We start from the raw sequence: 13,865 nt of genomic DNA, 5'->3' as shown, positions 1-13,865 counted from the left end.
CTTGGGCGCGAGACGTGGACAGTGTTACGGGGTTGCAGGCGGCCACACACAGCGGGGTGGTGCCGGTGAGGCCGTTAACGTGTGTTGGGCTCCTTTAGAAATGTCCGAGGCTTCTGTTCATATTGGGAGGGGGGCACGGAACGAGAGGGTTAGGCGGGCCGGTCACAAGTGGGGGCCGGGAAGGGAGGCGTGTGCGTGTGTTTGACTGTGGTCTGTGCGCCGGCGGCAGCAGCTGAGCCAACCCATGACAAAGGCGGGCTGGGAGCCCGCTCTTTTTCAAACGGCAACGGCCTCTCCAGCCCCCGCTCCCTGCAGAGGGCGGGCCGGGGCCGGGCTCTCCCGCCTCACAGGGCGGGCGCTTGGACTCCCTCGCAGGTCCGCAGCTCCTCCATATAATCAGCCGGTGCGGGGGCTGGAGCTATCACTTCTGCTCACAGCACCGAGAGGAGAACATGTCTGGACGCGGCAAAGGAGGGAAGGGGCTCGGCAAAGGCGGCGCCAAGAGGCACCGCAAGGTGCTCCGGGACAACATCCAGGGCATCACCAAGCCGGCCATTCGCCGCCTGGCGCGCCGTGGCGGAGTCAAGCGCATCTCCGGCCTCATCTACGAGGAGACCCGCGGAGTGCTGAAGGTTTTCCTGGAGAACGTGATCCGGGACGCCGTCACCTACACCGAGCACGCCAAGAGGAAGACCGTCACCGCCATGGATGTGGTCTATGCCCTGAAGCGCCAGGGCCGCACCCTCTACGGATTCGGCGGTTAAACACTCGACTTGCCCACGGAAAAAAAAGACAAAACAACCCAAAGGCTCTTTTAAGAGCCGACCACCATGTCTTGTGAGAGCTGGGTCTATGAACTATTATTCCCGCAGCGCAGGGCTCCTATCTAGGCCCCCACTCGGTCGGGAGGGGAGGATGGAGGGAACCCGGGGATTTGCTCCGCAGCCACTCTGCTCGGGAAGGCGGGTTCAGCCCGGCCCAGGGTCCGCCACCGTAGAGCCCTAAACTGGTAACCTAAGGCGGGTTCAGGGGACCTACATCATGGAGCCATGGACTGGGGACCTAAGGCGTGTGTAGCCCGCCCCAGGGTCTCTTTATCCTGAGGCCCGAAACTGGGTAGATAAGGCAGGTTTAGCACGGCACAGGGCTCCGCCATCATGGAGCCCTGGACTGGGGACCTAAGGCGTGTTTATCCCTGCCCAGGGGCCCGCCATCATGGAGCCCTGGACTGGGGACCATAAGGCGTGTTTAGCCCGCCCCAGGGTCCCGTTGTCCTTGGCCCCGAAACCGGAGAGATAAGGCGTGCTTAGCCCGGCCCCGGGGACCGCCACCATGGAGCCCTGAACTGGTAACCTAAGGCGGGTTCAGCCCGGTTCAGGGGCCCACCGTCATGGAGCCCTGGACTGGGGACCTAAGGCGTGTGTAGACCGCCCCAGGGTCCCGTTATCCTGGGGCGACGAAACTCGGGAGATAAGGCAGGTTTAGCCCTGCCCAGGGGCCCGCCGTCTTGGAGGCCTGGACTGGGGGACCTATGCCGACTATTAAGCCCCCACGTAGTGGGGGGTTACAGCACCAGAGCGGGAGACAAAGTTGGAGTTAACGCGGCGGTTCCGCCGATCGGCCATCTGGTCGCATGGCTCAGTGGGCCATCTGGTCGCACCGTTGTGCAGTGACCAGATGGCCCAGTGAGCCTGGCGACCAGATGGCCGGGCGGCGGAACGGCCGCGCTAACTCCAACTTTGTCTCCTGCCCAGGCTCTGTAAGCCCCCACTGCGTGGGGGCTTAATGGTCGATGAAGTCGAGTTCCCATGCAGGCCCATAGGAAGAGGCTGTGGCATCCTGATTCTTGCGGCGAACCAGCATGACCGTTTACGGGTCCCTGTGGGTCTTTAAGCACCCGTTTCAGTTTTTTTCTGTGTGGACAGTTTGGTTCAAGGGGACAATGGCACTACTTCTACCCAGGGCTGGGGAGCTCCGATTCGGGTAAAATTTTCGGTTTTCCCCCTTGCTGGAGGTAAGCAAAACAGAAAAAAAAACGATATATACAATTTTTTTTGTTTAATTCATTGTATACTAACTCTTCAGGTTCAAGGGGACAAAGTCACTTTTCCTACCCAGGGCTGGTGAGCTCCGATTCGGGTAACATTTCCGGTTTCCCCCCTTAGCTGGAGGTCGGCCCAAAAAAAAAAAAAAAAACCTACAAACACATATTTCTATTGTATTGTATTTTTTTTACTATATATAAACATTTTTTTTTTTTTTTTAACTCTCTAGGTTCAAGGGGACAAAGTCACTGTTTCTACCCGAGGCTATGGAGCTCCGATTCGGGTAACATTTCCGGTTTTCCCCCTTAGCTGGAGGTAAGCAAAAAAAAACTATATATACACTTTTTTTTTTAAATTGATTTTATACCAACTCTTTAGGTTCAAGGGGACAAAGTCACTTTTCCTACCCAGGGCTGGTGAGCTCCGATTCGGGTAACATTTCCGGTTTTCCCCCTTAGCTGGAGGTCTGCCAAAAAAAAAATACCTTCATTCAAAAGGTATTTTACATTATCAGATTCTAGCCTTCAGTGTCCCAAGCCCATTTCTAGCCTGCAGGCACAAAGTGGCTATTTCTACACAGGGCTATGGAGCTCCGCGCAGGGTGAGATTCACCCCTGTTACAGTATCAGCACAAGGCTGTGGGCCTGTTTAGTGATAATTGTAACATTTGGTTGAGTTCATCTTCAAAGGGATACAGTTGCTCCTACTAACCTTGGCTATGGAGCTCCGCGCAGGGTAAGATTTCGGGTTATACCCCTGGCTGGAGGTTTGATAAGAAAACACTTTACATGGTCAAAGTGTATTTCACCCCTTTATAGCATCAGGACAAGGCCTTGGGCCTGTCTCCAGCCACCTGTTTTTGTGATGCTTGCCTGCCTAGATGTGTGAAAACCCAACAAATCACATACACAACAGAGTGTATTTAACCCCTGTACAGTTACAGGGAAAGGTCTGCAAGGCCTTGGGCCTACCTCCAGCCTCCCGGCAGCAGTTTTAATGAATCTTGTGACATTAGGAGGTGTTAAGCTTCAAGGGGATGAAGTTGTACCTTCTACCCAGGGTTATGGAGCTCCGCGCAGGGTAAGATTCGAGATTACACCCCTAGCTGGAGGTTTGAAAACAAAGCACTTCATATACTCAACAAAGTGTATTTAACTCCTCTGCAGTTCCAGGAAAAGGCCTGCAAGGCCTTGGGCCTACTTACAGCATCCAGGCACCAGTTTTACTGAATCTTGTGACATTTGGAGGTGTTAAGCTTCAAGGGGATGAAGTTGTACCTTCTACCCAGGGTTATGGAGCTCCGCGCAGGGTAAGATTCGAGATTACACCCCTAGCTGGAGGTTTGAAAACAAAGCACTTCATATACTCAGCAAAGTGTATTTAACTACTTTGCAGTTACAGGAAAAGTCCTGCAAGGCATTGGGACTACTTCCAGCATCCAGGCACCAGTTTTGATGAATCTTGTGACATTTGGAGGTGTTAAGCTTCAAGGGGATGAAGTTGTACCTTCTACCCAGGGTTATGGAGCTCCGCGCAGGGTAAGATTTCAGATGTCACCTCTAGCTGGATGTGTGAATAACCAACACATTACTGACACCACAAAGTGTATTTATCCCCTTTACAGTTACAGGGAAAGGTCTGCAAGGCCTTGGGCTTACCTCTAGCCTCCAGGCAGCAGTTTTAATGAATCTTGTGACATTTGGAGGTGTTAAGCTTCAAGGGGATGAAGTTGTACCTTTTGCCCAGGGTTATGGAGCTCTGCGCAGGGTAAGATTCCAGATTTCACCCATAGCTGGATGTTTGAAAACAAAGCACTTCAAATACTCAGCAAAGTGTATTTAACTACTTTGCAGTTACAGGAAAAGTCCTGCAAGGCCTTGGGGCTACTTCCAGCAACCAGGCACCAGTTTTGATGAATCTTGTGACATTTGGAGGTGTTAAGCTTCAAGGGGATGAAGTTGTCCCTTCTACCCAGGGTTTTGGAGCTCCGCGCAGGGTAAGATTTCAGATGTCACCCCTAGCTGGATGTGTGAATAACCAACACATTACAGACACCACAAAGTGTATTTATCCCCTTTACAGTTACAGGGAAAGGTCTGCAAGGCCTTGGGCTTACCTCTAGCCTCCAGGCAGCAGTTTTAATGAATCTTGTGACATTTGGAGGTGTTAAGCTTCAAGGGGATGAAGTTGTACCTTTTGCCCAGGGTTATGGAGCTCTGCGCAGGGTAAGATTCCAGATTTCACCCATAGCTGGATGTTTGAAAACAAAGCACTTCAAATACTCAGCAAAGTGTATTTAACTACTTTGCAGTTACAGGAAAAGTCCTGCAAGGCCTTGGGGCTACTTCCAGCATCCAGGCACCAGTTTTGATGAATCTTGAGACATTTGGAGGTGTTAAGCTTCAAGGGGATGAAGTTGTACCTTCTACCCAGGGTTGTGGAGCTCCGCGCAGGGTAAGATTCCAGATTACACCCCTAGCTGGAGGTTTGAAAACCAAGCACTTCATATACTCAGCAAAGTGTAATTAACTCATCTGCAGTTCCAGGAAAAGGCCTGCAAGGCCTTGGGCCTACTTACAGCATCCAGGCACCAGTTTTACTGATACTTGTGACATTTGGAGGTGTTAACTTTCAAAGGGTATGAAGTTGTACCTTCTACCCAGGGTTATGGAGCTCCGCGCAGGGTAAGATTTCAGGTATCACCCCTGCCTGGATGTGTGAATAACCAACACATCTCAGACACCACAGAGTGTATTTAACCCCTTTACAGTTACAGGGAAAGGTCTGCAAGGCCTTGGGCCTACCTCTAGTCTCCAGGCAGCAGTTTTAGTGAATCTTGCGACATTTGGAGGTGTTAAGCTTCAAGGGGATGAAGTTGTACCTTCTACCCAGGGTTGTGGAGCTCCGCGCAGGGTAAGATTCCAGATTACACCCCTAGCTGGAGGTTTGAAAACAAAGCACTTCATATACTCAGCAAAGTGTATTTAACTACTTTGCAGTTACAGGAAAAGTCCTGCAAGGCATTGGGACTACTTCCAGCATCCAGGCACCAGTTTTGATGAATCTTGTGACATTTGGAGGTGTTAAGCTTCAAGGGGATGAAGTTGTACCTTCTACCCAGGGTTATGGAGCTCCGCGCAGGGTAAGATTTCAGATGTCACCTCTAGCTGGATGTGTGAATAACCAACACATTACTGACACCACAAAGTGTATTTATCCCCTTTACAGTTACAGGGAAAGGTCTGCAAGGCCTTGGGCTTACCTCTAGCCTCCAGGCAGCAGTTTTAATGAATCTTGTGACATTTGGAGGTGTTAAGCTTCAAGGGGATGAAGTTGTACCTTTTGCCCAGGGTTATGGAGCTCTGCGCAGGGTAAGATTCCAGATTTCACCCATAGCTGGATGTTTGAAAACAAAGCACTTCAAATACTCAGCAAAGTGTATTTAACTACTTTGCAGTTACAGGAAAAGTCCTGCAAGGCCTTGGGCCTACTTCCAGCAACCAGGCACCAGTTTTGATGAATCTTGTGACATTTGGAGGTGTTAAGCTTCAAGGGGATGAAGTTGTCCCTTCTACCCAGGGTTATGGAGCTCCGCGCAGGGTAAGATTTCAGGTATCACCCCTGCCTGGATGTGTGAATAACCAACACATCTCAGACACCACAGAGTGTATTTAACCCCTTTACAGTTACAGGGAAAGGTCTGCAAGGCCTTGGGCCTACCCCCAGCCTCCAGGCAGCAGTTTTAATGAATCTTGTGACATTTGGAGGTGTTAAGCTTCAAGGGGATGAAGTTGTACCTTCTACCCAGGGTTATGGAGCTCCGCGCAGGGTAAGATTCCAGATTTCACCCCTAGCTGCACGTTTGAAAAGAAAGCACTTTACATACTCAGCAAAGTGTATTTAACTCATTTAGAGTAACAGGAAAAGGCCTGCAAGGCCTTGGGCCTACTTCCAGCATCCAGGCACCAGTTGTACTGATACTTGTGACATTTGGAGGTGTTAACCTTCAAAGGGTATGAAGTTGTACCTTCTACCCAGGGTTATGGAGCTCCGCGCAGGGTAAGATTTTAGGTATCACCCCTGCCTGGATGTGTGAATAACCAACACATCTCAGACAACACAAAGTTTATTTAACCCCTTTACAGTTAGAGGGAAAGGTCTGCAAGGCCTTGGGCCTACCTCAAGCCTCCAGGCAGCAGTTTTAATGAATCTTGTGACATTTGGAGGTGTTAAGCTTCAAGGGGATGAAGTTGTACCTTCTACCCAGAGTTATGGAGCTCCGCACCGGGTAAGATTCCAGATTTTACCCGTAGCTGCACGTTTGAAAATAAAGCACTTTACATACTCAGCACAGTGTATTTATCTCCTTTGCAGGTCCAGGAAAAGGCCTGCAAGGCCTTGGGCCTACTTCCAGCATCCAGGCACCAGTTTTGATGAATCTTGTGACATTTGGAGGTGTTAAGCTTCAAGGGGATGAAGTTGTCCCTTCTACCCAGGGTTATGGAGCTCCGCGCAGGGTAAGATTTCAGATGTCACCCCTAGCTGGATGTGTGAATAACCAACACATTACAGACACCACAAAGTGTATTTAACCCCTTTACAGTTACAGGGAAAGGTCTGCAAGGCCTTGGGCCTACCTCCAGCCTCCAGGCAGCAGTTTTAATGAATCTTGTGACATTTGGAGGTGTTAAGCTTCAAGGGGATGAAGTTGTACCTTCTACCCAGGGTTGTGGAGCTCCGCGCAGGGTAAGATTCCAGATTACACCCTTAGCTGGAGGTTTGAAAACAAAGCACTTCATATACTCAGCAAAGTGTATTTAACTCCTCTGCAGTTCCTGGAAAAGGCCTGCAAGGCCTTGGGCCTACTTACAGCATCCAGGCACCAGTTTTACTGATACTTGTGACATTTGGAGGTGTTAACTTTCAAAGGGTATGAAGTTGTACCTTCTACCCAGGGTTATGGAGCTCCGCGCAGGGTAAGATTTCAGGTATCACCCCTGCCTGGATGTGTGAATAACCAACACATCTCAGACACCACAGAGTGTATTTAACCCCTTTACAGTTACAGGGAAAGGTCTGCAAGGCCTTGGGCCTACCTCTAGTCTCCAGGCAGCAGTTTTAGTGAATCTTGCGACATTTGGAGGTGTTAAGGTTCAAGGGGAAGAAGTTGTACCTTCTACCCAGGGTTGTGGAGCTCCGCGCAGGGTAAGATTCCAGATTACACCCCTAGCTGGAGGTTTGAAAACAAAGCACTTCATATACTCAACAAAGTGTATTTAACTCCTCTGCAGTTCCAGGAAAAGGCCTGCAAGGCCTTGGGCCTACTTACAGCATCCAGGCACCAGTTTTACTGAAACTTGGGACATTTGGAGGTGTTAAGCTTCAAGGGGATGAAGTTGTACCTTCTACCCAGGGTTATGGAGCTCCGCGCAGATTAAGATTCCATATTACACCCCTAGCTGGAGGTTTGAAAACAAAGCACTTCATATACTCAGCAAAGTGTATTTAACTACTTTGCAGTTACAGGAAAAGTCCTGCAAGGCATTGGGACTACTTACAGCATCCAGGCACCAGTTTTACTGATTCTTGTGACATTTGGAGGTGTTAACTTTCAAAGGGTATGAAGTTGTACCTTCTACCCAGGGTTATGGAGCTCCGCGCAGGGTAAGATTTCAGGTATCACCCCTGCCTGCATGTGTGAATAACCAACCCATCTCAGACACCACAAAGTGTATTTAACCCCTTTACAGTTACAGGGAAAGGTCTGCAAGGCCTTGGGCCTACCTCCAGCCTCCAGGCAGCAGTTTTAATGAATCTTGTGACATTTGGAGGTGTTAAGCTTCAAGGGGATGAAGTTGTACCTTCTACCCAGGGTTATGGAGCTCCGCGCAGGGTAAGATTCGAGATTACACCCCTAGCTGGAGGTTTGAAAACAAAGCACTTCATATACTCAGCAAAGTGTATTTAACTACTTTGCAGTTACAGGAAAAGTCCTGCAAGGCATTGGGACTACTTCCAGCATCCAGGCACCAGTTTTGATGAATCTTGAGACATTTGGAGGTGTTAAGCTTCAAGGGGATGAAGTTGTACATTCTACCCAGGGTTGTGGAGCTCCGCGCAGGGTAAGATTCCAGATTACACCCCTAGCTGGAGGTTTGAAAACAAAGCACTTCATATACTCAGCAAAGTGTATTTAACTCCTCTGCAGTTCCAGGAAAAGGCCTGCAAGGCCTTGGGCCTACTTACAGCATCCAGGCACCAGTTTTACTGATACTTGTGACATTTGGAGGTGTTAACTTTCAAAGGGTATGAAGTTGTACCTTCTACCCAGGGTTATGGAGCTCCGCGCAGGGTAAGATTTCAGGTATCACCCCTGCCTGGATGTGTGAATAACCAACACATCTCAGACACCACAGAGTGTATTTAACCCCTTTACAGTTACAGGGAAAGGTCTGCAAGGCCTTGGGCCTACCTCCAGCCTCCAGGCAGCAGTTTTAATGAATCTTGTGACATTTGGAGGTGTTAAGCTTCAAGGGGATGAAGTTGTACCTTTTGCCCAGGGTTATGGAGCTCTGCGCAGGGTAAGATTCCAGATTTCACCCATAGCTGGATGTTTGAAAACAAAGCACTTCAAATACTCAGCAAAGTGTATTTAACTACTTTGCAGTTACAGGAAAAGTCCTGCAAGGCCTTGGGCCTACTTCCAGCAACCAGGCACCAGTTTTGATGAATCTTGTGACATTTGGAGGTGTTAAGCTTCAAGGGGATGAAGTTGTCCCTTCTACCCAGGGTTATGGAGCTCCGCGCAGGGTAAGATTTCAGGTATCACCCCTGCCTGGATGTGTGAATAACCAACACATCTCAGACACCACAGAGTGTATTTAACCCCTTTACAGTTACAGGGAAAGGTCTGCAAGGCCTTGGGCCTACCCCCAGCCTCCAGGCAGCAGTTTTAATGAATCTTGTGACATTTGGAGGTGTTAAGCTTCAAGGGGATGAAGTTGTACCTTCTACCCAGGGTTATGGAGCTCCGCGCAGGGTAAGATTCCAGATTTCACCCCTAGCTGCACGTTTGAAAAGAAAGCACTTTACATACTCAGCAAAGTGTATTTAACTCATTTAGAGTAACAGGAAAAGGCCTGCAAGGCCTTGGGCCTACTTCCAGCATCCAGGCACCAGTTGTACTGATACTTGTGACATTTGGAGGTGTTAACCTTCAAAGGGTATGAAGTTGTACCTTCTACCCAGGGTTATGGAGCTCCGCGCAGGGTAAGATTTTAGGTATCACCCCTGCCTGGATGTGTGAATAACCAACACATCTCAGACAACACAAAGTTTATTTAACCCCTTTACAGTTAGAGGGAAAGGTCTGCAAGGCCTTGGGCCTACCTCAAGCCTCCAGGCAGCAGTTTTAATGAATCTTGTGACATTTGGAGGTGTTAAGCTTCAAGGGGATGAAGTTGTACCTTCTACCCAGAGTTATGGAGCTCCGCACCGGGTAAGATTCCAGATTTTACCCGTAGCTGCACGTTTGAAAATAAAGCACTTTACATACTCAGCACAGTGTATTTATCTCCTTTGCAGGTCCAGGAAAAGGCCTGCAAGGCCTTGGGCCTACTTCCAGCATCCAGGCACCAGTTTTGATGAATCTTGTGACATTTGGAGGTGTTAAGCTTCAAGGGGATGAAGTTGTCCCTTCTACCCAGGGTTATGGAGCTCCGCGCAGGGTAAGATTTCAGATGTCACCCCTAGCTGGATGTGTGAATAACCAACACATTACAGACACCACAAAGTGTATTTAACCCCTTTACAGTTACAGGGAAAGGTCTGCAAGGCCTTGGGCCTACCTCCAGCCTCCAGGCAGCAGTTTTAATGAATCTTGTGACATTTGGAGGTGTTAAGCTTCAAGGGGATGAAGTTGTACCTTCTACCCAGGGTTGTGGAGCTCCGCGCAGGGTAAGATTCCAGATTACACCCCTAGCTGGAGGTTTGAAAACAAAGCACTTCATATACTCAGCAAAGTGTATTTAACTCCTCTGCAGTTCCTGGAAAAGGCCTGCAAGGCCTTGGGCCTACTTACAGCATCCAGGCACCAGTTTTACTGATACTTGTGACATTTGGAGGTGTTAACTTTCAAAGGGTATGAAGTTGTACCTTCTACCCAGGGTTATGGAGCTCCGCGCAGGGTAATATTTCAGGTATCACCCCTGCCTGGATGTGTGAATAACCAACACATCTCAGACACCACAGAGTGTATTTAACCCCTTTACAGTTACAGGGAAAGGTCTGCAAGGCCTTGGGCCTACCTCTAGTCTCCAGGCAGCAGTTTTAGTGAATCTTGCGACATTTGGAGGTGTTAAGGTTCAAGGGGAAGAAGTTGTACCTTCTACCCAGGGTTGTGGAGCTCCGCGCAGGGTAAGATTCCAGATTACACCCCTAGCTGGAGGTTTGAAAACAAAGCACTTCATATACTCAACAAAGTGTATTTAACTCCTCTGCAGTTCCAGGAAAAGGCCTGCAAGGCCTTGGGCCTACTTACAGCATCCAGGCACCAGTTTTACTGAAACTTGGGACATTTGGAGGTGTTAAGCTTCAAGGGGATGAAGTTGTACCTTCTACCCAGGGTTATGGAGCTCCGCGCAGATTAAGATTCCATATTACACCCCTAGCTGGAGGTTTGAAAACAAAGCACTTCATATACTCAGCAACGTGTATTTAACTACTTTGCAGTTACAGGAAAAGTCCTGCAAGGCATTGGGACTACTTACAGCATCCAGGCACCAGTTTTACTGATTCTTGTGACATTTGGAGGTGTTAACTTTCAAAGGGTATGAAGTTGTACCTTCTACCCAGGGTTATGGAGCTCCGCGCAGGGTAAGATTTCAGGTATCACCCCTGCCTGCATGTGTGAATAACCAACCCATCTCAGACACCACAAAGTGTATTTAACCCCTTTACAGTTACAGGGAAAGGTCTGCAAGGCCTTGGGCCTACCTCCAGCCTCCAGGCAGCAGTTTTAATGAATCTTGTGACATTTGGAGGTGTTAAGCTTCAAGGGGATGAAGTTGTACCTTCTACCCAGGGTTATGGAGCTCCGCGCAGGGTAAGATTCGAGATTACACCCCTAGCTGGAGGTTTGAAAACAAAGCACTTCATATACTCAGCAAAGTGTATTTAACTACTTTGCAGTTACAGGAAAAGTCCTGCAAGGCATTGGGACTACTTCCAGCATCCAGGCACCAGTTTTGATGAATCTTGAGACATTTGGAGGTGTTAAGCTTCAAGGGGATGAAGTTGTACATTCTACCCAGGGTTGTGGAGCTCCGCGCAGGGTAAGATTCCAGATTACACCCCTAGCTGGAGGTTTGAAAACAAAGCACTTCATATACTCAGCAAAGTGTATTTAACTCCTCTGCAGTTCCAGGAAAAGGCCTGCAAGGCCTTGGGCCTACTTACAGCATCCAGGCACCAGTTTTACTGATACTTGTGACATTTGGAGGTGTTAACTTTCAAAGGGTATGAAGTTGTACCTTCTACCCAGGGTTATGGAGCTCCGCGCAGGGTAAGATTTCAGGTATCACCCCTGCCTGGATGTGTGAATAACCAACACATCTCAGACACCACAGAGTGTATTTAACCCCTTTACAGTTACAGGGAAAGGTCTGCAAGGCCTTGGGCCTACCTCCAGCCTCCAGGCAGCAGTTTTAATGAATCTTGTGACATTTGGAGGTGTTAAGCTTCAAGGGGATGAAGTTGTACCTTTTGCCCAGGGTTATGGAGCTCTGCGCAGGGTAAGATTCCAGATTTCACCCATAGCTGGATGTTTGAAAACAAAGCACTTCAAATACTCAGCAAAGTGTATTTAACTACTTTGCAGTTACAGGAAAAGTCCTGCAAGGCCTTGGGCCTACTTCCAGCAACCAGGCACCAGTTTTGATGAATCTTGTGACATTTGGAGGTGTTAAGCTTCAAGGGGATGAAGTTGTCCCTTCTACCCAGGGTTATGGAGCTCCGCGCAGGGTAAGATTTCAGGTATCACCCCTGCCTGGATGTGTGAATAACCAACACATCTCAGACACCACAGAGTGTATTTAACCCCTTTACAGTTACAGGGAAAGGTCTGCAAGGCCTTGGGCCTACCCCCAGCCTCCAGGCAGCAGTTTTAATGAATCTTGTGACATTTGGAGGTGTTAAGCTTCAAGGGGATGAAGTTGTACCTTCTACCCAGGGTTATGGAGCTCCGCGCAGGGTAAGATTCCAGATTTCACCCCTAGCTGCACGTTTGAAAAGAAAGCACTTTACATACTCAGCAAAGTGTATTTAACTCATTTAGAGTAACAGGAAAAGGCCTGCAAGGCCTTGGGCCTACTTCCAGCATCCAGGCACCAGTTGTACTGATACTTGTGACATTTGGAGGTGTTAACCTTCAAAGGGTATGAAGTTGTACCTTCTACCCAGGGTTATGGAGCTCCGCGCAGGGTAAGATTTTAGGTATCACCCCTGCCTGGATGTGTGAATAACCAACACATCTCAGACAACACAAAGTTTATTTAACCCCTTTACAGTTAGAGGGAAAGGTCTGCAAGGCCTTGGGCCTACCTCAAGCCTCCAGGCAGCAGTTTTAATGAATCTTGTGACATTTGGAGGTGTTAAGCTTCAAGGGGATGAAGTTGTACCTTCTACCCAGAGTTATGGAGCTCCGCACCGGGTAAGATTCCAGATTTTACCCGTAGCTGCACGTTTGAAAATAAAGCACTTTACATACTCAGCACAGTGTATTTATCTCCTTTGCAGGTCCAGGAAAAGGCCTGCAAGGCCTTGGGCCTACTTCCAGCATCCAGGCACCAGTTTTGATGAATCTTGTGACATTTGGAGGTGTTAAGCTTCAAGGGGATGAAGTTGTCCCTTCTACCCAGGGTTATGGAGCTCCGCGCAGGGTAAGATTTCAGATGTCACCCCTAGCTGGATGTGTGAATAACCAACACATTACAGACACCACAAAGTGTATTTAACCCCTTTACAGTTACAGGGAAAGGTCTGCAAGGCCTTGGGCCTACCTCCAGCCTCCAGGCAGCAGTTTTAATGAATCTTGTGACATTTGGAGGTGTTAAGCTTCAAGGGGATGAAGTTGTACCTTCTACCCAGGGTTGTGGAGCTCCGCGCAGGGTAAGATTCCAGATTACACCCCTAGCTGGAGGTTTGAAAACAAAGCACTTCATATACTCAGCAAAGTGTATTTAACTCCTCTGCAGTTCCTGGAAAAGGCCTGCAAGGCCTTGGGCCTACTTACAGCATCCAGGCACCAGTTTTACTGATACTTGTGACATTTGGAGGTGTTAACTTTCAAAGGGTATGAAGTTGTACCTTCTACCCAGGGTTATGGAGCTCCGCGCAGGGTAATATTTCAGGTATCACCCCTGCCTGGATGTGTGAATAACCAACACATCTCAGACACCACAGAGTGTATTTAACCCCTTTACAGTTACAGGGAAAGGTCTGCAAGGCCTTGGGCCTACCTCTAGTCTCCAGGCAGCAGTTTTAGTGAATCTTGCGACATTTGGAGGTGTTAAGGTTCAAGGGGAAGAAGTTGTACCTTCTACCCAGGGTTGTGGAGCTCCGCGCAGGGTAAGATTCCAGATTACACCCCTAGCTGGAGGTTTGAAAACAAAGCACTTCATATACTCAACAAAGTGTATTTAACTCCTCTGCAGTTCCAGGAAAAGGCCTGCAAGGCCTTGGGCCTACTTACAGCATCCAGGCACCAGTTTTACTGAAACTTGGGACATTTGGAGGTGTTAAGCTTCAAGGGGATGAAGTTGT

General features: G+C 48.7%; 1 protein-coding gene across 1 annotated transcript; it reads left to right on the top strand.

Annotated features, from left to right (window-relative positions):
• Positions 1-435: 435 nt before the first annotated feature.
• On the top strand, positions 436-802 carry LOC147669112 (histone H4). Its single transcript, XM_086948219.1, has one exon. The coding sequence runs from the start codon at positions 453-455 to the stop codon at positions 762-764; it is 312 nt and encodes a 103-aa protein (XP_086804345.1). The 5' UTR covers positions 436-452; the 3' UTR covers positions 765-802.
• Positions 803-13,865: the final 13,063 nt, after the last annotated feature.

This window comes from Lissotriton vulgaris, unplaced genomic scaffold (genome assembly GCF_964263255.1).
Source record: "Lissotriton vulgaris unplaced genomic scaffold, aLisVul1.2 SCAFFOLD_6546, whole genome shotgun sequence".
Lineage (NCBI taxonomy): Eukaryota > Metazoa > Chordata > Amphibia > Caudata > Salamandridae > Lissotriton > Lissotriton vulgaris.
This window is presented reverse-complemented; position numbering and strand designations above follow the sequence as displayed.

Excerpts from the sequence above, each read along its gene's own strand:
- LOC147669112 (XM_086948219.1), top strand. The coding sequence starts at position 453 with ATGTCTGGACGCGGCAAAGGAGGGAAGGGGCTCGGCAAAGGCGGCGCC.